Below are 20,194 nucleotides of genomic sequence, written 5' to 3'. Positions count from 1 at the left end.
AAGGAGAGGCTGAGGGGGCTTTGGATATCTGAGTTCCTGCGGAGCCCTGGCAAACTGATTATCTGGGCCTTCTAACCAACACTGTGTTTCAGAGGAGAGGCTGGCTACTTCGGGGAGGGGAGGGAGGGAGGGGACGGTGGCAACTCTCAGCCTCCCCTCTGCAGTCTCTAAGATGCTATCATATCCCACACAGGACAACAAAAGCCTTGCATAACTTAGCCTGTGCTCTGTTAATGTTCTAGGCCTGCCCCTTAGGCAGTCACACATACACACACACACAGCAAAGTGTCACCTCCAACTACTTACCTGCTTTCCTTACAATGCAAATCGGCTGGACTGATGACTCTCAGATGCTCAGTATCCGCCAAGGTCAGGAGGGGAAATGCACTCACATTGCAAAGGTATGGGGCAGGCAGACTTCCTACAGGCATTAAAAAGAATGACCCAATTATGATCACCTACTGCTCCACCTCCACTGAGGTCCAGAAAGGAAGTGAGCTTATACTGCAGATGGAGGAATTACCTACAGCCCTCAGAAAACCTGTCACGAGGGAGTCAGTTCCCCTGTTGATCACATGGTCCAGGGACTGCCATCAAGCTCCTTCCCTGGGCTGACACCTCTCTAAGGTCAGGCCTGAAAGTAGGACAGTGAGCCCCCTTCTCCAGAGAAGCAGAGCAGCTGGTGGGGAGGGGGTCTCCTTCCCTGGAGGTGCAGGCCTTCCTGTGACCTCTGCCACGTGTTTGTCTGCAGGGGACTGCTGGTTTCTCGCAGCCATCGCTTGCCTGACCCTGAATAAGCGCCTGCTTTTCCGAGTCATACCCCATGATCAGAGCTTCACCGAAAACTACGCAGGGATCTTTCACTTCCAGGTGAGGTCATGGGAATGGAGTTAAGAGGGCCAGCTGCCGTCCACCCACCACTGTCTCCCAGCCTTGACTTCCCAGTGGCTCTAGGAAAGGTTCCACCCGCCCATCTGGCCATGGCTGTGGGCAGGGACCCCCTTAGGCCTCAAGCCAGTGAGGAAGCAGTTGTTTATCTCTTCCTCCTGCCAAACCCCCACACCTTCCGCTAGGCCCAAGAAAGGCAGGAAGATATCCTGTTTGCCAGCCCGTGGTCTATTTTTGCCTCTCTAGCTGGCTGGCTGCCATGTTGTTACCAGCAGCCCTTCTCAAGTAAGTCCCTAAGACACTGGACCTTTAGATTGTAAAGGAAATCCCGTCCACGACTGCAGCCCCTGTTTACCCGTGTCCCTTTAACACAGGTCTGTACCAAGTCTATCACTCACCCTTTCTAGGCTTTGGAAGAAAAGTCTGGTTAATCTGGGGGCCAGGTTTCTGATTTGAACCAGAAATGAGTCTTTTGGTTCCAGAATCAATTCAGCCATTGGGAACTTTCTGGATCCAAATTGTCCTGGCAAAGAGCCAAACCCCGTGCTAGCCCAGAACTGAAGTGAGCTTCCTATGTGGGCACCTAGCAGGGGTTCTGAGGCATCAACCTGTCTACATCCCTGAAGGCTCCGAATGTCCTGGGACTGACCCAAATTGTCAGTTGATCTTGTATCCCAAGACTCAGAAAAGGTCCCTGCAGGTTCAGGACCAGCGTCCTGCTGCCGTCTGAGCACGGGCAAGGCAGCTGGACTCTAAATGCTGTTTCCTCCCTATGCCACCTAGCCATTAGCTTCCCTCTTATATTTAAAAGGTCTGACATCAAAGGACCATAAACACAAAGACCAGACAAATGTTTGCCGTCTTGTCCATAGGGGAGAAAATGTCATTAGAAGGGAATTAAACTACATTTGGTTTTCTTCAGTCAAACTGACTTGTTCAGAAAAGAACATTGTCCAGAGATGAGACTATTGGACAGTGTTCCTGCTACAGCCAGAGTGTATTCTGGGCCACACTCCTCTTCCATGTCAGACTTTCTTCTTCAACAGCAACTTCTACCTTGTTTGTCATCAAGAAATACACAAATCATACATTGTCTTCACATAGACCAGTAGTTCTCAACCCTGACTGCACATTAGAATCAGCTGAGACACCTAAAAATATTGACACCTAAGCCCCACCCCAGACCTACTGAGCAGGAGAAGGAAAATCTCAAGGCCTCAGATAAGCACGGAGCACCTACAACCCCCATACTGAGCTGGACTGTGTGGAAGAGACAAGGTGGTTTTTAACTTACTTCCTGCCTTCAAGGAGCTCATAGTTCAGTTAGAGAAAGACTCACACACCCCAAACCCAGAATAATATGAACAAGCACCAAGATGCAGAGCCGAAGAAATGGGACGGCTTTGGGATCAGAGAATTCTAAGGACTGTGGGGTAGGGACACATTTCCCAATGGTAATCTGAGGATGTGACTCTGTGCTTGACACTTCTGTGCAGTTCTGGCGCTACGGAGACTGGGTGGACGTGGTTATTGATGACTGCCTGCCAACTTACAACAATCAACTGGTTTTCACCAAATCCAACCACCGCAATGAGTTCTGGAGTGCTCTGCTGGAGAAGGCTTATGCTAAGTAAGGCAGCACTTTAGAGTGTGAGGCAGGGCTAGAGGCCAGGAGGTGGACTGCAAAACCCAGCCAAGGTTTCACTTGTGAGAGGAGGCGTGTGTGTGTGTGTGTGTGTGTGTGTGTGTTCAACTGTGCTGCAAAGTCAGAGAAGATCAGGTCCAGGCAGCAATGACTCTCACTAAAACCACTAAAAGTAAAAATAAAGTGTGTAGGACATCTTTAGCTTTGGCTTCCAGAAGTTATCTCTTTAATCCTGCCTTCATGGTGGCACTGCAAGTCCTGGATCTGAGCATTACGTCTCTGGAGCCCAGATCCCAGAGTCTTGCTTGGCTCAACCTCATGAGCTCACAATATATTAATAAAGCTATGTAGTCTCTCAACTCAGAAGCTTCACCCCAGCTAATTAATGGCTTTAACGAGGCCCCACATCAGCTTCAGAGTATAGTGGAAAGCGAACTATCAGGAAGTGGGACTAGCTGGGCTCCAGTCCCAGTGTTTCTCCTCTCTGTGTCCTTGGCTGGTCACTTAGCCTCTGGAGCTCAGTTTCTCCATTGTGAAGAAAGGGAATCATGGCGCCTGTTCCAATAGCTTCCAGAGTTACTGGAGAATTGATAAGAGAACATCACAGGACCCAAGAGTAAAGTTCTGGTAACAGTGGTACCTGGGTCATGTTTCCTGGGACCCTGTGACCCCAGAGTGGTCTTCATCCTCTCTCCAAGGCTCCATGGTTCATATGAAGCCCTGAAAGGTGGGAACACTACAGAGGCCATGGAGGACTTCACAGGAGGAGTGACAGAGTATTTTGAAATCAGGGATGCTCCCAGAGACATGTACAAGATCATGAAGAAAGCCATCGAGAGGGGCTCCCTCATGGGCTGCTCCATTGATGTAAGTCTGGGGTGGGGGGAGCGGGCCAGGGAGCTGCCAACTACTGGGAAGCCTTACTCCATGAATAGCAGCATAGGACTTTCCTCTGGGACAGGGTGGATGTTTTGTTTTAGGAAGCAGGAACTGGCTCTCAACTTTAAAAATTGGGAATTTCTCAAGGGAGTAGTTTCTGGAGAGTTCTGATAAAGACACTGGAAAAGGACATTCCAAGCCCTGGAATTTTGGTGGGAATAGGTCCAAAGGCCTACGTCAGTACAGGCCTCTGTGGCCGGTGTTTCTCAGTCCCAGCATGCCCCTATTAAGTTGGCCACATACTTGGCTATGGACCTGAGCCCACCAGTACCCTAGGAAAGCCTCCCAAGCATTGAGCTTTGGTCGTATCCCCAACTTGGGACATGGGCTTTGTGCTGTAACCTGAGAGCAACTCAGCCTGCAGGCCCCCTCTCAGTGCAACAAAGTGGTGTGGACTGAGACCAGAGCCAAGGGTAAGGGGATGGCAGACACACCTTCCCTGGTGGCTGCTCAATGTATAATGATTAGTCTTAGCGATTTCCACTGCTGAGGAAGGATTTCCCAAGCCGAATTCCTGTCCCTCCTTCTCCTTGTCCACTCAGGAGACAGGAAAGCTTGGGAAAGTCAGCTAGCATAGAGCACCCATAGAGGAATGTTTTCTTTCTGCATCACTATTCTCTATCTTTTCTCCATTCATGCTCTATTTATTTCTCCTCTTTTCCTTTGTCTGTTCCCTTCCTTCTGTCGCCTGCCCTTTCTATCACCCTCCCTTGTTTGCTCTTTCTCCCTCTCCTGGACTATCCCCTACCCTCCCCATCGGGCCTCAGGATGGCACAAACATGACCTATGGAACCTCTCCCTCTGGGATGAATATGGGGGAGTTGATTGCACGGATGGTGAGGAATATGGATAACTCGCGGCTCAGTGACTCAGACCTCCTTCCCAGAGGCTCAGATGACAGACCGACCCGGGTGTGTACCCCTCCGATGATCAGGACTGACCATCCCTCCCGCCTGCATGACCCGGCCCCACTGTGGGTGGTGTCAGACTCCCCTCAGCAGCCAGTGCGTCACGCACACACTCCTCCTGGGGCCTCCCAAGGCTCTGGGCTCGAATAACTTGCCTGCTCCGAGGTCCTGAAGGAGGTGGGGGCAGCAGCTTTTGGGGGGAATCTCTGGGGGAGTTTCTTCATACTCCAGGGTCCAGGCAGTTTCTCTGATAATGAGTTAACAGGCAGAAATAGGAGAGAGAGACTTAATTTTATTTTAAAATATTTCTCTTCTTCTAAATCAGTCATTCATTTATTCAACACATATTTTATTGCGCTCCTACTAGGCACCAGGCACTCTTCTAGCAAAGAAAGAAAATTCTCTCCCCTTTGTTCAGTATTCTGGTGACGAAGCAAAGTCTCCCCCTCACAGAGCTCATAGTGCAGTACTTTCAGAAGCAATACGTGCCATATAGTAGAGGGAAAATTAACCTAGATCTCCCCAGCTAAAGATAGTAACTCTTAACATTTGGTGTATATCCTTCTAGGATTTTTCTATGCATCCACTTAATATAAATTTTTATTTTTAAAATACTGTCATACTGTACATACCTCTTTGTAGCATCCTTTTCCCAGTTAGCTTTATATTCCTAATGCGCCAGTAAGAATTATATTCTCAGTATGTCTCCTATGACATTTTTCAGTGGCTGCACAATATTCCAACATACAGATATGTTATAATTTGTTTACCCAATACTCTGTTACTGGGAAATTCGATTGCTTTTTTTTTTCTGTTTTGCTGTCATTTTAAAATGCTACAATGAACATCCTAAATAGATACATCTTTGTGTCTGCCTGTGAGGATTTCCGTAGGACAGATGGCCAGCAGTGGAATAGATCTGCATAAGTAATGCCCAAAGAGTCATTTCCAGCGATTTCCCTGGTCTGGAACTGAGGGATGTGTGAATCTCCCTTCCCCTCCCTTTTTATTCAAAATGCTCTGGGTCCTATAAAGATTCAAATCTGGAAGAGGCTGAGATGCCAAAAGTCCTGGCCCTGCACGCACTCCTCACCTTGAAAAGGGCTCCAGATGCTCCTCTTAGAGCTGTTACGTTAGCAAGCAAAGTGAAGCCGCAGAGACCCGTCTAGGTCTACGGCTCACTGGGCTTTGGCAATCAAGCCAGCCTTTCTGCTAAGGATCTCCTGTGGCGGCAACTCGGAAATCTCAAATGGAAGAGCTACCCCAGCTCCCCGAGGCACAGTCATGTCTGAGCAGGACTCTCCTCTGGCCTCCTCAGAATTCTCCTGGTTGCTGTGACTTTTGGTGATTTCTTGGATATCATGTTCTAGGGTTTGTGGAGGAGGTGAGGGGATGTAAAGATAAAAGGTTAGACCTACATGTTTCATCCCACCCCTTTTCTCAATCCCTTTCTCTTCCAGGAATAGTTAACCCTGGGTGGGCTCAGGGGAAGTGGCGGCCTCCATCTGCCCCACTTTCTCCTTTGGAAGACCCCAAGGGATCCAGAAAAGAGGGCCAGCCTCCACGATGCTCTCCAAGTGTCAGGGAACCAGCTTGAGGGAAAGCACTTATCTGGGCTGTGTCCTCTTGGCTCTCTTAAAGGGCTAGTAAGGGTCTTCTCATGGCTGGGAGTCCTCATCCTCGTGAACCCAAGATGTGAACCAGTGTGAACTTTATCTCAGGCAGCAACCCCTGACAGGCTGTCTGGTTTTCACTCCACAGACCATTGTTCCAGTTCAATACGAGACAAGAATGTCCTGCGGGCTGGTCAAAGGCCATGCCTACTCAGTCACTGGGCTGGAGGAGGTGAGCCTGGCGGGGCTTGGTGAGACAGGACCCGAGGGGCTACTTGGGTGAACTTCCCCAAGTCAGGACGTGGCTTTCTGTGCCCCTTCATATGCTCAGAGTTTGCCTCCCATCAGACACCTGGGCCAAGTGCCTGGGGTTGAAGGAGACCCTTTGGACTGGTAGAAATGGATCTTGCCACCAGATGGTGCTCAGTTTATCTTTGTCTTTAGTGCTAAAGATGGCAATTTCCCAACATTACCAAGGAACAAATAGAATTCAATTTGGTTTTATGAAGTTCATTTCATGGGCTCTTGAGTTTCTTGTTTTTCAAGGTCAACAAGTTACATATTGCTCCCTGTGGGCTTCCCCACTGGGACATCTGGCCTTTTTTGGGTCGCATCGGAGACAAGAACCTGGTCAGGCCCCTTGTGCACAGTTGGGCAGGTTGAGTCCTGTTCACAGGGATGAGCAGAGAGGGGCCGTCTTCTGCAGCAGCCCATGCAGCAGCCTGGGGGAAGGGGTACCTTTTTCTGATTAATCTATTGAGAGTGGATATTTTCTGTATTTCCTCAGTCAGGAGGGGCATTTTTTTCTAATTTACGCAAAGACACCTAATGTGCTAGCAGAGCCCTACATTATTATGCCCTGCCTCCTCCCCCAAAGCTCATAATGGCCAGATGTTCGCTGGGGAAGTCATTTCTTAGCTGATGGTAAGGTGATGGCCAAGCCTGATGCCTGCAGACTCAGTTCTGAGCTTCTGACCCGTCACCCTGACATCCCATAGGGAGCTTCTGATTAGTCTCCTTGACAAGGACCAGGCAGGGCAGCCCCCTGCATGGGACTCTCTCCCCATTCCCACCCCAGCCTTCAGGGCAAGACAGAAGACCCCCTTTCCAGCCAGGGCACAGAGTGACAGCTTCTCCCTTTATCCCCGCTCCCAGGCCCTGTTCCAGGGCGAGAAAGTGAAGCTGGTGCGGCTGCGGAACCCCTGGGGCCAAGTGGAGTGGAATGGCTCCTGGAGTGACAGGTAGGTGAGGTGACCCACAAGTAGGGGACAACAGGGCCTGAGGCAAGGCTGGGTTGGGTGCTGAGCCACAAGAGCACTACAAATCCTTGGTCCAAAATTGCCCTTAAAACCAATGATCCACAGAGAAGAGAAGGGGATGTGGTCTTCCTCTCAGAAACTCAGACAGGTACTTATTAGATGGCAGGGACTGTTCTAAACGTTTTCTGTGCATTATTTCCTTTCTTGCTCATCACAGCCCTATGAGGTAGGCCATATAATCATTCTTCTTTTGCAGTTGAGAGACAGAAGCTGAGAGAGGTTAAGTGACTTGCCGCAGATTACAACTGGTATTATTAAATTGAAATCCCAGTTTATCTATTTCCAGAGCCCAACTCCTAACCTTTAAATGTGAAGAATGGCTAAAGACTCAGCCAGAGAAGAGTCAAGCCGTCATACACCATTTAGGGAGCTTGATATTAATCCTGAGGATGGTAGAAAGCAATTACTGGGACTTACACTGAGGGTCTCAGATCAGATTTGCATTTCGCTGGTTCACACTGGCTGCAGTTTGGAGATGAGCTACTCTCTGAACTTCTTCATATTCCTCTGATCCCTCCTGTCCCAACCCACACCAGGCCTTGCCTTTCTTCTTCCTTCCGTATCTCCTTCATTTTCTCTCCAGTTGGAAGGACTGGAGCTTTGTGGACAAAGACGAGAAGGCCCGTCTGGAGCACCAGGTCACTGAGGATGGAGAGTTCTGGTGAGTCCAGGACCCAGGAGGACCCTGAAGGTTAACGGATGGGGTGGGAGCTGAAATCTCAAACCTCAATCCCTGGACAGTGGCTGTCAGATTCCAGCCCTTGGGACATCTGGGCCCTGTTCTCCAACTCTAGTCAGAGGCTCAGCAAGACTGGGGTTTTGAGAGGAGCCTGCTGAGTCCTAGTGATGACTAAGCCCAGGACCAGGCCAGCACGACGTGGCTCCTGCCTCCCTCTGCCCTCCTGCCATGCACGCTGCCCAGCCACTTGTTCCCGTCCCCCACAGACCTGTTTTCTGAGCCAAGCAAGCTCTACTTACTCTGCTCGCCCAATGCCACCCTCACCCTCACTCAGATCATTTCTACTCAGCCTTCAAATCTTAGATCAAAGGGAACTTTCTTCAGGACTCCCTTATTTTCCCCACGATTGGGATGAATTTATGTGATACTCATCACCATTAAAATTGCTTGCTTAACTGTCAGTCCTTCCCCAGTTCTCTCTCTTTCCCCTGTGCATGCACGGTGCCTGGGGCCCAGGAGAGTGGCACACAGTGACATTTTGGAGAAATGAATTGCTGCCAAGCTCTCCCATCAAGAACAGATGAGTTTGAGTCATTATTGCAATAGATACATCATAACTGACTGTCTTTACCTTACAAAGGAAGGACAGAGTCCTCTCAAGGACCATGACCAAGTTCCTCTGGACTATTTATTGTGCTGTGTTAATCCTGGAGTCTTACCTTTCCCAGCCTCCCACATGGGTCTGTCTCTTCTTCCAACCTCTCAGGATGTCATATGATGATTTCATCTACCATTTCACAAAGCTGGAGATCTGCAACCTCACAGCTGATGCCCTGGAGTCCGACAAGCTTCAGACTTGGACCGTGTCCGTGAATGAGGGCCGCTGGGTGAGGGGGTGCTCTGCTGGAGGCTGCCGCAACTTCCCAGGTGGGGGATGCTCTGGACGGGGGAAGGGTCCAAGCAGAACAAGTTCCAGGTAGAATAAAATTAACTAGCTCTTGCAGAGGCTCTACTAAGCCCCAGACATACGTTATCTTATTAAACCCTCCCCATTTTACTGAGAAGGAAGCCTCCATGCTGAGGAGGTTGCATCAAGGAGCTGGTGGCAACTTTTAATCAGGTTGTTGTGTCAGAACAGGACTGTGTTCAGAATGCTGAGGATGGGACTGGAGGACTAAGTTAGCAGCTACTACAAGGGTTCAAGCCAGAGACAATGAAAGCCTAGGCCAAGTCAGGAGCAGCAGAGATTGGGGTGTGGGGGCCACGAGGCAGGTTGAGGGGAGAGAAGATTGGGTGATGTGGAGAGGGAAGACGGAAGGAGGAAGACTGACTTCGACATTGAGTTGGGAACCTAAGTGGATGGTACCAATGATGCAGCATGAGACAGACTAGAGAAAAAAACTGGTGTGCTGTTTGTTTCTGATGGAGTTGACTGTGGGCTTGCAGGGAGGGAAGTTTACTCTGGGACATAGAAAGTCTGAGGCATCTGTAGAATATCCACGTGAAGATGTGTGACAGAGAACTGGGTGCACAAATGAGAATGGTACTTGGTTATACGTCAGGGACTCAGTATATATTTGTGGAGGAAGGAAGGAAGAATGGAAAGAAGAGGAAGAAAGGAAGGAGGGAGGGAAGAGCAAATGAAGGGAGAGAGGAAGGAAGAAAGAAAAAGGGAGGGAGGGAGTCAAAAGAGAAACTGAGGCTGAGATCGTCAGCTCAGGCATCATCAGCTTGTAGGGAGCAGTTAAACAGTGGAAGTGGCTAAGACAACCTAGGGAGGCAGAGTGATGGGTGAGAGGAGAGTCCCAGGACTACATCCTGGGGACCAACAGCACTGAAGGGGCAGGTGAGGAAAGTGAAGCCATCAGCAAAGACTGAGGATAAAAGTTCAGAGAGGAAGGAGGAGCCACACGGCCCATCAGTGCAGCTCCACCTGTATAAAGGTATAAAGGCTACCTCCCCACAACAAAATAATTAAACAAATGCCCGAATCATTTTTTCCATACATACTTGAACACCTAGATATGGAGGGATGGAGATAAATAGGTTCTCTCTGTCTCATTTCCTGTCCTGCCCTTTCTCTGAGAGGCAGATCTGAATGTATGATTCCTTTCGGGGTTGGGGGCACAGACACTTTCTGGACCAACCCGCAGTACCGTCTGAAGCTCCTGGAGGAGGATGATGACCCTGATGACTCTGAGGTGATCTGCAGCTTCCTAGTGGCCCTGATGCAGAAGAACCGGCGGAAGGACCGGAAGCTGGGGGCCAACCTCTTCACCATCGGCTTCGCCATCTACGAGGTGTGCTGTCCCTGACCAGCTTCAGCTCAGGAAACACCTTTTCAGGGAGGAGGCTCTCGGGAGGCTTCTCAATACTTGGAAACCCCCAGAATTCCTGGTATCAGGCCCACTTGTGTCAGAACCTCTTACAAGTTTGTTATGAGTGGAAAAACCCCGTCTGGAGGAGGCGGAGTGGGGTGGGGGCTGTCTGGGTAGGTACATGGGGAGCTAGACCCCAGCATTCACTCTATGCTTGATAGCATCCCTTCTAGCAAGATTTCCATCCCTATTCAGATCTGAAATCCATAGAACCTGAGCATCTTCATTTTCTGTTTCTCCTCAAGGTTCCCAAAGAGGTACAGAAGTGGAGCAGCCAGCAGTGCGCGGCGTTCCCCAGGGTCCAGTGCCCATCTGTGGCACATCGGGAAGCTTCCTGTGGGGTTGTGGGCAGGACAATGACAAGAGAGGGCCTTGCCCACATTACCTAACTCCAGAGTGGGTGCCTCAGGGTACTGCACGGCCTCCCATCCACCACCCCTGTGATGAGCCCCTTCTCCCCTCCCACCTGACTGTCACACACTCATCTTCTCTCGTGCACACTCGCACACAGAGTCACATAGACAAATTCTGAGGGTGACTGCTCTCTTTGGGATGGAGGAATCGCCTCCCTCAGGCCCCAACCACAGCCCCCTCCCTCCTTGGGTTCCTTCCCCCCGCCTGGAGGTGATCTGGAGCTGACCAGCAGAAGTTCTGGTAAGTGGCCCCTAGTGGGGGATGCCAGACTTGACCTTCACCTCTGGATCACAACAGAAAAGGAAGAGGATACGGGGTAGGGAGCTCCAGGGATGTTGAAGCTATTTGAGGTCTTGGGAATTGGAAGCCAGTAGGTCCTGACCATGAAATGGGTGACCAGAAAGCTGGGAAGGAGGACTCCCTGGAGAAGGACTGTGAGCGGGACAGGGTGTCCCTCCTGAGGGGCTCAGGTCCCCTGGGCTCCTCTCTCTCTCAGATGCATGGGAACAAGCAGCACCTGCAGAAGGACTTCTTCCTGTACAACGCCTCCAAGGCCAGGAGCAAAACCTACATCAACATGCGGGAGGTGTCTGAGCGCTTCCGCCTGCCTCCCAGCGAGTACGTCATTGTGCCCTCCACCTACGAGCCCCACCAGGAGGGGGAGTTCATCCTCCGGGTCTTCTCTGAAAAGAGGAACCTCTCTGAGTGAGTCCCAGTCCGCTTTCCACACGCATCCCTAAGAGCCCACATGGCCCATTCTAGAGATCGGAGAGCTGAGATACATTGACCAGGCTGCACCTCTTACCCTCCTCCTGAGCCACTGGCCACATCTCCCCCACTTCCATCCATCATCCACCCACCCATCCAACCCACAGATAATTAATGAGCACCTGCTATGCTCCAGGCATTCTTCCTATTGGCACTGAGGCAGTGAATTAAACAGAAAGAAATCCCTGCCCTCATGGGGCTTAATATTCCATCATGAGACAACAATGTATAGGAAGAGGTATGTAGAGTATGTTAGATAGGTGATACAAAGGAAAAATAAAATGAGAAGAGGCATAGGACTGGTTGGGGGTCATTGAACTTTTAGACAGGGTGGCCAGGGAAGCCAGCAAGGCCACATCTTGCCCTCTTGGTCACCACAGATGTGTTCATAGGTCCTGCCACTTGGACCTTGATCCCTAAAAGAAACACAAGGTCCATGGGTAGGTGGCTGGGTCAGGCATTTGGGGACATCTAGACAAAGCTAACAAGAACCCCTGTATTTGCACTTGGCTGCAGGGGATGGTACCTGTAGCAGGAGATGTTAGTTCTTGGGATTCTCTCGAAGTCAGTCCCAACTTGGCTCCAAGAAGCCATGTGATCTGAGCAAATCCCCTCTATGCTTCCTACTTCTGGTGACACTGAGATCCCCTCATTTTTGTGTTTCTCACAGGGAAGTTGAAAATACAATCTCCGTGGATCGGCCAGTGGTGAGTGGCTTGGCTCTTATGTGTGAAAAGGCCCAGAGGGGCAGGCAGGTGATGGAGGGGGGAGTGGATATCAGCAGAGGGACATGGAAGTCTGGGGTGTGCACAGCAGTTACCCCATGTTATTGCAAATCTGGCATGTTTTGAAATCATCGGCCTTATGTCTTGGGGCCACTTAGTCCAGGGGCTGAAAGGACAGAAGAGAGTTCCAGAAGGAGAAGCTGTTTAAACAATTAGAGGGAAGGGATGACAACAGCAGCAGCAGCAAACACGGGATTATGAGATGGAATCTCACATTAAAAAAAGCATACACTGCTCTGAAGTCAGCATCAAAACCTGGGTCCTCTACCCACCAGCTTGGTGACCTGGACAAGTTATGTAATCCCTCTGACTCAGTTTCCCACTCTGTAAAATGCGGGTGATAATATGTGCCTTGCAAGGCTTTTGTGAGGTTTGAACCAATGAGATCATGTATTTGAAGTGTCTGGCACGGCACAGGCCTTCAAACGGTGGTTATTTTTCACATGTTTTACATCTTACAAGGTATTTCTCACATGTGTTATCTCCCTTGATCCTTGCAAGGTTTCTGAGATGTAATATGGTTATTATCCCTGGATTTCAGATAAGGAAGCAGAGGTTCAGTGGGGTTAAATGGCTCCGTTAAGTTCACAGAACTTATAAGTGGCAAGGCTGGAACTCACATCCGGATTCTCTAGCCCAGACTCGGGCTCTCTCATGCCGGGTCCTGTCCCCAGGGGTGGGAGGCCCAGTGTTAGACGCACGGAGCTGGTGTGTGTTAGGGTCTCCTTGCGTTGAGGAGTGTTGTGACTGCTTTGGGCTTTGGGCTCTGGCTAATCAGTAGTCCCTTGTGCTCTCTGGGTGTGTCCTGGGCCAAAAAGAGGACAACAAATGCCTCACTCAAGTGTCTTCTGGGAGTGGAGTGTCACTTCCATTCCTGGTTCTAATCCTGACCCTGTGCCAGTGGCAAATCTCCAAGTGCCTTCTGAATTAACACAGATGTTAGGTTTTGTATTAAGTGCATTTGACCCTATTCGTATCTTCTGGATGTTGGTAATCAGTGTAGAGCATTTATCAGGAGCTGCAAACTCAAAAGCTTATGGGAACTGGCATGTCATCCAACTGAGTAGATAGAGCGGGCAGATGTGTGGGTTTTGGTGTCCCTACACTGGTACGTTTGCCTGTAGTTCTCAACTGACACTCGGCTTCAGTGTTGGAGGGACAACTGGAGTGATGGTGACTGTGACAATCTGGAGGGTGCAGAGAGCTGCTGGCTCTCAGCTCCCTGGATTGCTGTCACTGGGGGTTGCAGGCCTGTGCAACCTGCCAGACCTAATTTTACCAAAAACACAAAAACTCTACAAGTCAAATAAAATTCATTTTCAGGCCAGTTTGGGTGAGCCACTGTTTTGGTGCCTTGGTATCCAACTTCGTTAAAAAATACAAAACACTTGCCAAGAAGATCCCTTTCCTTGGCTATGCCCGATAGGGGAGCAGACTATAAAAACAAAGCCATAGCAGCCGTCAGTCCCTAGGCCTGGAGATCTCTTCTCCTTCACTCTCCAGTCTCATTTGGCTCCATGTGATCTGGATTTCTGGACCCTGGAACCTCACCTCACACTGAGGACCAGGTCACAGGAAGCCAAAAACCATGGGTTTTCTGGGATCTTACTTTACACTTATTCTGCATTTACGATTTCCTTTCCTTGTGCAGAAAAAGAAAAAACCCAAGGTGGGTGTAACAGGGTGAGTGGGCAGAGAGCATGGAGTGTGTGTGCGCGTGAGCATGTGTGCACCAGACCTGCATCCTCCCCCTGCTCCCCACCCCCGCTCCCCACTCCCTTCCCTGAGCTCCTGTTGCAGCAATGGGTGCATCTGTGCGCTAGGCACTTTCTAGGCGCTTTCCATGGATTCTATCAATCCTCACAACAACCCTGTGAGATGGGTACAGGCAGACTTCAGAGATACTGCGAGTTCAGTTCCAGATCACTGCAATATAGCAAAATACCACGAGTCCACATGAACTTTTTTGGTTTCCCAGTGCATATACAAGTTATGTTTACACTAAGCTATAATCTGTCACATATGCAATAGCATTATGTCTTTAAAAATATACATACCTTAATTACAAAATACTTCGTTGCTAAAAAATGTTAACCATCATTTGCCCCTTCATCAGGTGACAGTAACATACATTGCAGATCACAGATCACCATAACAAATATGGTAACATTTGAAATTTTGTTTGATAAATGTTTGAATTTAATGAAGAAGTTTGAAATTTTGTAAGAATTACCAAAATGTGACAGAGACACAAACTGAGCAAATGCTATTGGGAAAATGGAGCTGATAGACTTGCTCAACACAGGGTTGCCACAAACCTTCAATTTGTAAACAAATGCAGTATCTGCAAAGCACAGTAAAATGAAGCGCAATAAAATGAGGTCTGCCTGTACCATCATCTCTGTCTTCAGAGGAAGAAAAGGTACAGGCAGTCTGACTAACTTGCTCAAGACCACACAGCCAGTAAGTGGCAGAGCCCGCACTTGGAAACAGGTAGTCTGGCTCCACCATCTGTGTTCTGAACCAACACACTCTATACTGCCTGCCTCTCCTAAGAGGGAGGGAGAAGATGGCCAACCAGTGAAAATGGGCCTGATATGGAAGTCCTGAAAAAATCAAAAAGAGCACCGCTTCATTTGGCTAAGCTAAGCAACGCTTGATTCTTGCCAGGAATGGCAATGGGTTCTGTTCCTCTGGGTGCAGTGAGTGTTGTGGGAGGACTTCCATGGAGAGTGAGGGTCTTGCAATGCCAGCTGCCTGCTCTGTAGACAGGACAGCTCCTTCTCCCTCCTCTATTTCTGTCTGCTCCCCACCCATTTTCTCTTAGCCTTCTGTGGAAGGGGTGGTAGAGGACACCTGGAGGGGCTGTCACTGTCAGGAGGGCCTTTTCCCCTTAAGACCCCAGGAGGGGAAGCTGCCCAGGCAGCTCTCCTTCCGTGTCCCCCTTGAACCAGTCAAGTCGAGCAGCTCCTTGAGAGCCGCACATGTGACGCTTCTCTTCCCCTCTCCCCTTTGCCATCTGGACACGTGTAGCAAGCAGAGTCCATCAGGGCCTGTGACATCGAGGGGGTTTAGTTTGGAGAGAGAGGTCTAGAAGGGGATTTGCAACAGGCTTCACCTGGAAAAAGAGCCCTGGCACTCCTTGAAGTGTTTCCATTTGGGAAAAAAAAAAAAAGGAAAAGTCTACAAAATACTTGTGGAGATCACTATACTAGATCACGCTGCTTTTAGCATTCTTAGCATTTTAACATGTACTAACTACCTTGTTTAACCCTCATAATGCTACCATGAGGAGATAAGGAACTGAAGTCCGGAGAGACTTAGCATCTTTCCCCAAGTGACACAGCTTATTCATGGCAGAGATGGAGCTTGAACTGAGGTTCAAGGGCTCCCAACTCTGCTTTTTCCCTCTCCACTGGACAAAGCTGCTCCAGGAGGGAGGCTGCCTCCATGTGCTCGCTCAGTCTGTAATCCTTGTTTCCTTCCTGCCCCCTCCCCAATTCCTTCCTCTCTCCAGCCCATCATCTTCGTTTCAGACAGAGCAAACAGCAACAAGGAGCTGGGTGTGGACCAGGAATCAGAGGAGGGCAAAGACAAAACAAGCCCCGATAAACAAGAGAAATCCCCACAGGTTTCTGAGCATGTGCATGAGAGGGGTGGCCAGCCCACAACTGAGGTCTATGCTCTTGGGGTCCATGGGGGAGGGAGGGGCTGCAGGGATGGGGTGTCTCTTTAACACCCAGAGGTTTGGATTTGTCCCACTGATGTTTTCTCTCATCGCATTCTCCTCTAAAACTTGGGATGCTGCTTGGGTGAATGGCTTGGGGTCGGCTGCCACCAGGCTGGTCCTAGGCGTGGGAAGGACAGGCCGAGCCTCCGCGCTGGAGCCTATCCAGCAGGACAATGAAGGAAGCAGGATGCAAAGACTGAGACAGGGGCACCCTAGAGAGCATGAGACCGAACAACTCCTGTTTCCTGGTGTCATTAACAATGGGGAGGATAAAGAACAGTAGCAGAAAATGAGGCTGATACCAGAAATAGGGTTCTCTAGAGCTCAGGGGAGGGTGTTAGACTGGAGTGGGGAGAGGTGGTAGTATAGAACTTAGTGGAGGTGAGGCTAAGAGGCGGAAGTCCACAGATAAATCCAGGGCTATTTCCATCCTCTTGTGCCCATGCAACGGAGTGGGGAGGGGAGGGGCATCCTCTGAAGGTTTGGCCTTGATGACAGAAGCGCCTGGAGGTATCAGAATGATTTGGCTCCCTTTGTCCTGCTGCAGCCGGTTTGGCTGGGATGGTCGGGCTCAGAACGGTCGGCTGAGAGGGCTCTAGTTGGTGGGGAGGGAAGGAGAGGACCAGTGGGGCTGTATGCCTGTCCGCATAGCTCATATACCTCCTCTGGCTGGGGTGTCTGGGCTGGGGAGGTATGGAGTGAAGGGTTGCTGGGGCCTAGATGATTCTCACTCCAGAAAGAAGAGCACTTGCCCTGTGCCCAGCTCCTGCTGCCACCTAGGACTGTTTTAGGCACTCTGGCTCCTCCAGCCCAGAAGCAAGTTTCCTCACAGGTCTGTCCATTTCTTTGGTCCCCGCGAACCAGTTTTCCTTTGTGCTTCCACAGCCACAGCCTGGCAACACTGACCAGGAAAGTGAGGAACAGCAACAATTCCGCAACATTTTCAGGCAGATAGCTGGCGATGTGAGTACCTCCCAACCCCGACTCCCAGATACTTCCCTCCTTGATTAACTGCTCACTTGCCAGTTACTTCATTATTGTTCCATGGAGGTCATTTTGGCTATTGGTGGACACAGGGTATAAGAGTGTAGCACAGAAATGTACAAGTCAAGTCCTTGAGCTTTAGACCTACACATCCACCGGGTGGCTCTGAGCTGCCCACTGCAGTCTGGACAGCTGAAGGTGCAGTGCATCTTCCTCAGAGAAGCCCCAGCTTCCCCAGAACAGAAGAGCACTGACAGGGACTTGACAACCACGGACAGCTGGGATTTGTCTTGCAAAACCTGTGCTCCATAAGCTGCTGTACTCTCAAACCATGACTCCTCTCCCTTCCTCCTCAGGACATGGAGATCTGTGCAGATGAGCTCAAGAATATCCTTAACAGAGTTGTGAGCAAACGTGAGTGGCTCAAAGTCTGGGGGGACGGGCCAGTGGCGGGGGCACTGTGCGTCCGGTTATCTGAAAGCAGCTCCTCCCTCTTCTCCATACCTCCCAGATAAGGACCTGAAGACACAAGGGTTCACGCTCGAGTCCTGCCGTAGCATGATTGCTCTCATGGACGTATCCTTCCTGCCACCCCTTCCCAACCCTCTGTCATCAGACCCTGTGCAGCCTCTGGGGGGGAGGCGCTAGGGCAATAATGAGGGGTGGCCAGTCAAGCAGAAGGGCCCAATCGGTGCCCAGGGCAATATTTAAGGAGGTCTTGAGTCAGAACTGCCTGGCTGCTGGTCTGAATGGGGATGTTGGAGGAGACATAGTCAGAAAGAACATTGGCCCCTGCTCTTACCTCAGGCCTGGGATCCTGCCTGGGGTCCTGCCCAGTAAAAGTGGTCCTTAGGAGAAAGGCTCCCTGGGTTATAGAGAAGGAACTTTGACTGGGGAGGTAGAGTGGGTGTTAAATCCCAGGATAGGGAAGTGGGTGGGATATCCTGGGCAAAGCCGTCCTTTAGGGCTACCTTCCCTGCAGAGCCCCCGAGAAACCCCTCTCCCAATCCAGGGGGATTTTGCTATGTGCCCTGTAGCCCTGAACTCCTTCCTCCAGACAGATGGCTCTGGGAGACTGAACCTGCAAGAGTTCCATCACCTCTGGAAGAAGATTAAGGCCTGGCAGGTGGGACAAAAGAAGGAAGGTGGGAGTGAGGAAGGGATTGACTCGTGGGTTTAGTGTGTGACCTCTGTCCTCAAATTTTCTATTGCCAGAAAATTTTCAAGCACTATGACTCAGACCAGTCCGGCACCATCAACAGCTATGAGATGCGAAATGCAGTCAATGACGCAGGTGTGGGGAAGAAACAGGGTGGCCAGGATGCGGGCTGGAGCTGGTGGGAGCAGGAATGGGAGGGGAGCACTGGGCCACTGGAGCCCAACTAGAGAAAGGAACAAGAAAGCGCTTCTCATTTTCCTCTCCCAGGCACAGACAGACCAGGATGCAGGGACGATAGAAAGCAGGCGTGAGACTCCAACACTACTCCCTCCTCTCCTGTGCTCTCCTCTACAGGATTCCACCTCAACAACCAGCTCTATGACATCATCACCATGCGCTATGCAGACAAGTACATGAACATCGACTTCGACAGTTTCATCTGCTGCTTCGTCAGGCTGGAGGGCATGTTCAGTAAGTGGAGGGCTTCCCTTCTCTTGTGCCCTTTCTGCCCTGTCTCCCACAGTGACAGCGGGAATCTCAGCCTGAGCACCTTCCAGTCCACTCTATCCAGACAGAACAAAGGCAAAGGCCCTCTTTAGGCTCAGAATGGGATGGCAAAGGGAGGGTTATTGGTGATACTCTACCTGGCAGATGTTTGTGCCGAAGGACAGTACTTAGCACACGGTCCTCTTAAGAACAGTTAGAGTAGTGGAGGGAGTGAGCCTGTAACTGGCCTCTGGCCTCTGCATTCTTCCACACAGGAGCTTTTCATGCATTTGACAAGGATGGAGATGGTATCATCAAACTCAACGTTCTAGAGGTAAAGCCTAACAGAAGCAGTACACACCCCCTGCACCCTAACATTCGAGGTGGAGGAATCCATGAGGAAGACTGGACACACTGTGTGTTCCTCAATTCCCAATGGTGGTGGAGGGATGGGACAGGAAAGGAACATAAAGGGAAGCTTGCAGCTCAGCGGGATGTGGCTCATAAGAATATGTACTAGGAAAGGCCCCAAGGAGATCTCTGTTCCTAAAATGACTTTATGCTGGAAAATATGTACCTTCCAGGAGAGATCTGTGGAAGGATGCAGTAAACTGCTGCTTCTTAGAAAATCTTCCCAGTGTCTGGCATGCTGGAGCTGTCCCTTTCCTCTACCCTGTTAGATCCCGAGGGCTGGGCTCTCTCTTGTTTGCATTCTGATCTTGGGACTTCCTCTTTCAGTGGCTGCAGCTCACCATGTATGCCTGAACCAAGCTGGCCTCATCCAAGGCCATGCAGGATCGCTCAGGATTTCAATTTCACCCAACAGAGCCAGAGACACTTACCTCAGAGGACACGGTAGCTGCACCCCCAGCAGGCTTCCGGGCGCCTCATGAGTCTTGTTCCTCCTCTGCTTCACACTCCCCTCTCAGCCTCAGGGCATCTGTCCATCTGTCATGCCCAGCCTGATCCTTTAGTTAAGGAATGAGGAAGGGAGAACAACTTTGTCCCTTTGCTACATGGAGGCAAGTGTCTCTGTCTGCCTCAGCTAGCTACAGTGCAGTGAGAGCTTTGCTTGGAGTCTGAGTGGCCTCAGCTCTGAGGCAAATGTTCTCCCTAGCTTGCCCTAGGCTGTTCGCAGAAGCAGCTGGCAGTGGCACTCAGCACTTCCTCGTGCTAGAGCCCTCTATCACCTTTACGTTCTCCCACCCACGGGACAGTAACCCAACGGGCACTTAGTTCCACCTGACTGTTTCAGGATGGGCCTGCTCTGGGGTAAACAAGCTCACTGGAAGAGGGCTGAACACTTTGGGTTATCTGACTCATAAGTCTGGCTGCATTCTGAAAAACACTGATCTAAATAAAGGCACATGTATGGCTGGTTTGATGGTGTTTTGGTTTCTCACATTCAGATGTGAGCCATAGCAGGGATGAGTAGCTCCAATCCTACCCAACACACACAGAGAGCCCTGGTTTCAGAATACAACAAAGGGAAATACACT

At 50.3% G+C, this 20,194-nt stretch overlaps 1 protein-coding gene across 10 annotated transcripts in view; it reads left to right on the top strand.

Annotated features, from left to right (window-relative positions):
• CAPN3 (calpain 3) overlaps window positions 1–20,076 on the top strand; it is a 43,233-nt gene extending 23,157 nt beyond the window's left edge. Inside the window, exons 3-23 of one of the 10 annotated variants that reach the window (XM_064485690.1) lie at window positions 752–870; window positions 2,385–2,518; window positions 3,232–3,400; window positions 4,240–4,383; window positions 6,142–6,225; window positions 7,149–7,234; window positions 7,896–7,973; window positions 8,758–8,918; window positions 10,122–10,291; window positions 10,615–10,626; window positions 11,280–11,488; window positions 12,222–12,258; window positions 15,854–16,012; window positions 16,952–17,029; window positions 17,407–17,464; window positions 17,562–17,626; window positions 18,108–18,176; window positions 18,266–18,344; window positions 18,564–18,680; window positions 18,971–19,029; window positions 19,434–20,076. In XM_064485690.1, coding sequence (XP_064341760.1) covers window positions 752–870; window positions 2,385–2,518; window positions 3,232–3,400; window positions 4,240–4,383; window positions 6,142–6,225; window positions 7,149–7,234; window positions 7,896–7,973; window positions 8,758–8,918; window positions 10,122–10,291; window positions 10,615–10,626; window positions 11,280–11,488; window positions 12,222–12,258; window positions 15,854–16,012; window positions 16,952–17,029; window positions 17,407–17,464; window positions 17,562–17,626; window positions 18,108–18,176; window positions 18,266–18,344; window positions 18,564–18,680; window positions 18,971–19,029; window positions 19,434–19,460 — 2,114 coding nt within the window. In that variant the 3' untranslated portion in view covers window positions 19,461–20,076. Of the gene's footprint in view, window positions 1–751; window positions 871–2,384; window positions 2,519–3,231; window positions 3,401–4,239; window positions 4,384–6,141; window positions 6,226–7,148; window positions 7,235–7,895; window positions 7,974–8,757; window positions 8,919–10,121; window positions 10,292–10,614; window positions 10,627–10,753; window positions 11,024–11,279; window positions 11,489–12,221; window positions 12,259–15,853; window positions 16,013–16,951; window positions 17,030–17,406; window positions 17,465–17,561; window positions 17,627–18,087; window positions 18,177–18,265; window positions 18,345–18,476; window positions 18,681–18,970; window positions 19,030–19,433 lie in introns of those variants that run through there. The other 9 variants (XM_064485691.1, XM_064485693.1, XM_064485692.1 and 6 more) reach the window with 9 other exon arrangements.
• Window positions 20,077–20,194: the final 118 nt, after the last annotated feature.

The sequence above is a fragment of the Camelus dromedarius genome, chromosome 5 (assembly GCF_036321535.1).
Source record: "Camelus dromedarius isolate mCamDro1 chromosome 5, mCamDro1.pat, whole genome shotgun sequence".
In the NCBI taxonomy this organism is placed as follows: Eukaryota; Metazoa; Chordata; class Mammalia; order Artiodactyla; family Camelidae; genus Camelus; species Camelus dromedarius.
The sequence above is the reverse complement of the archived record's forward strand: the minus strand, read 5'-3'. Positions and strand labels throughout refer to the sequence as shown.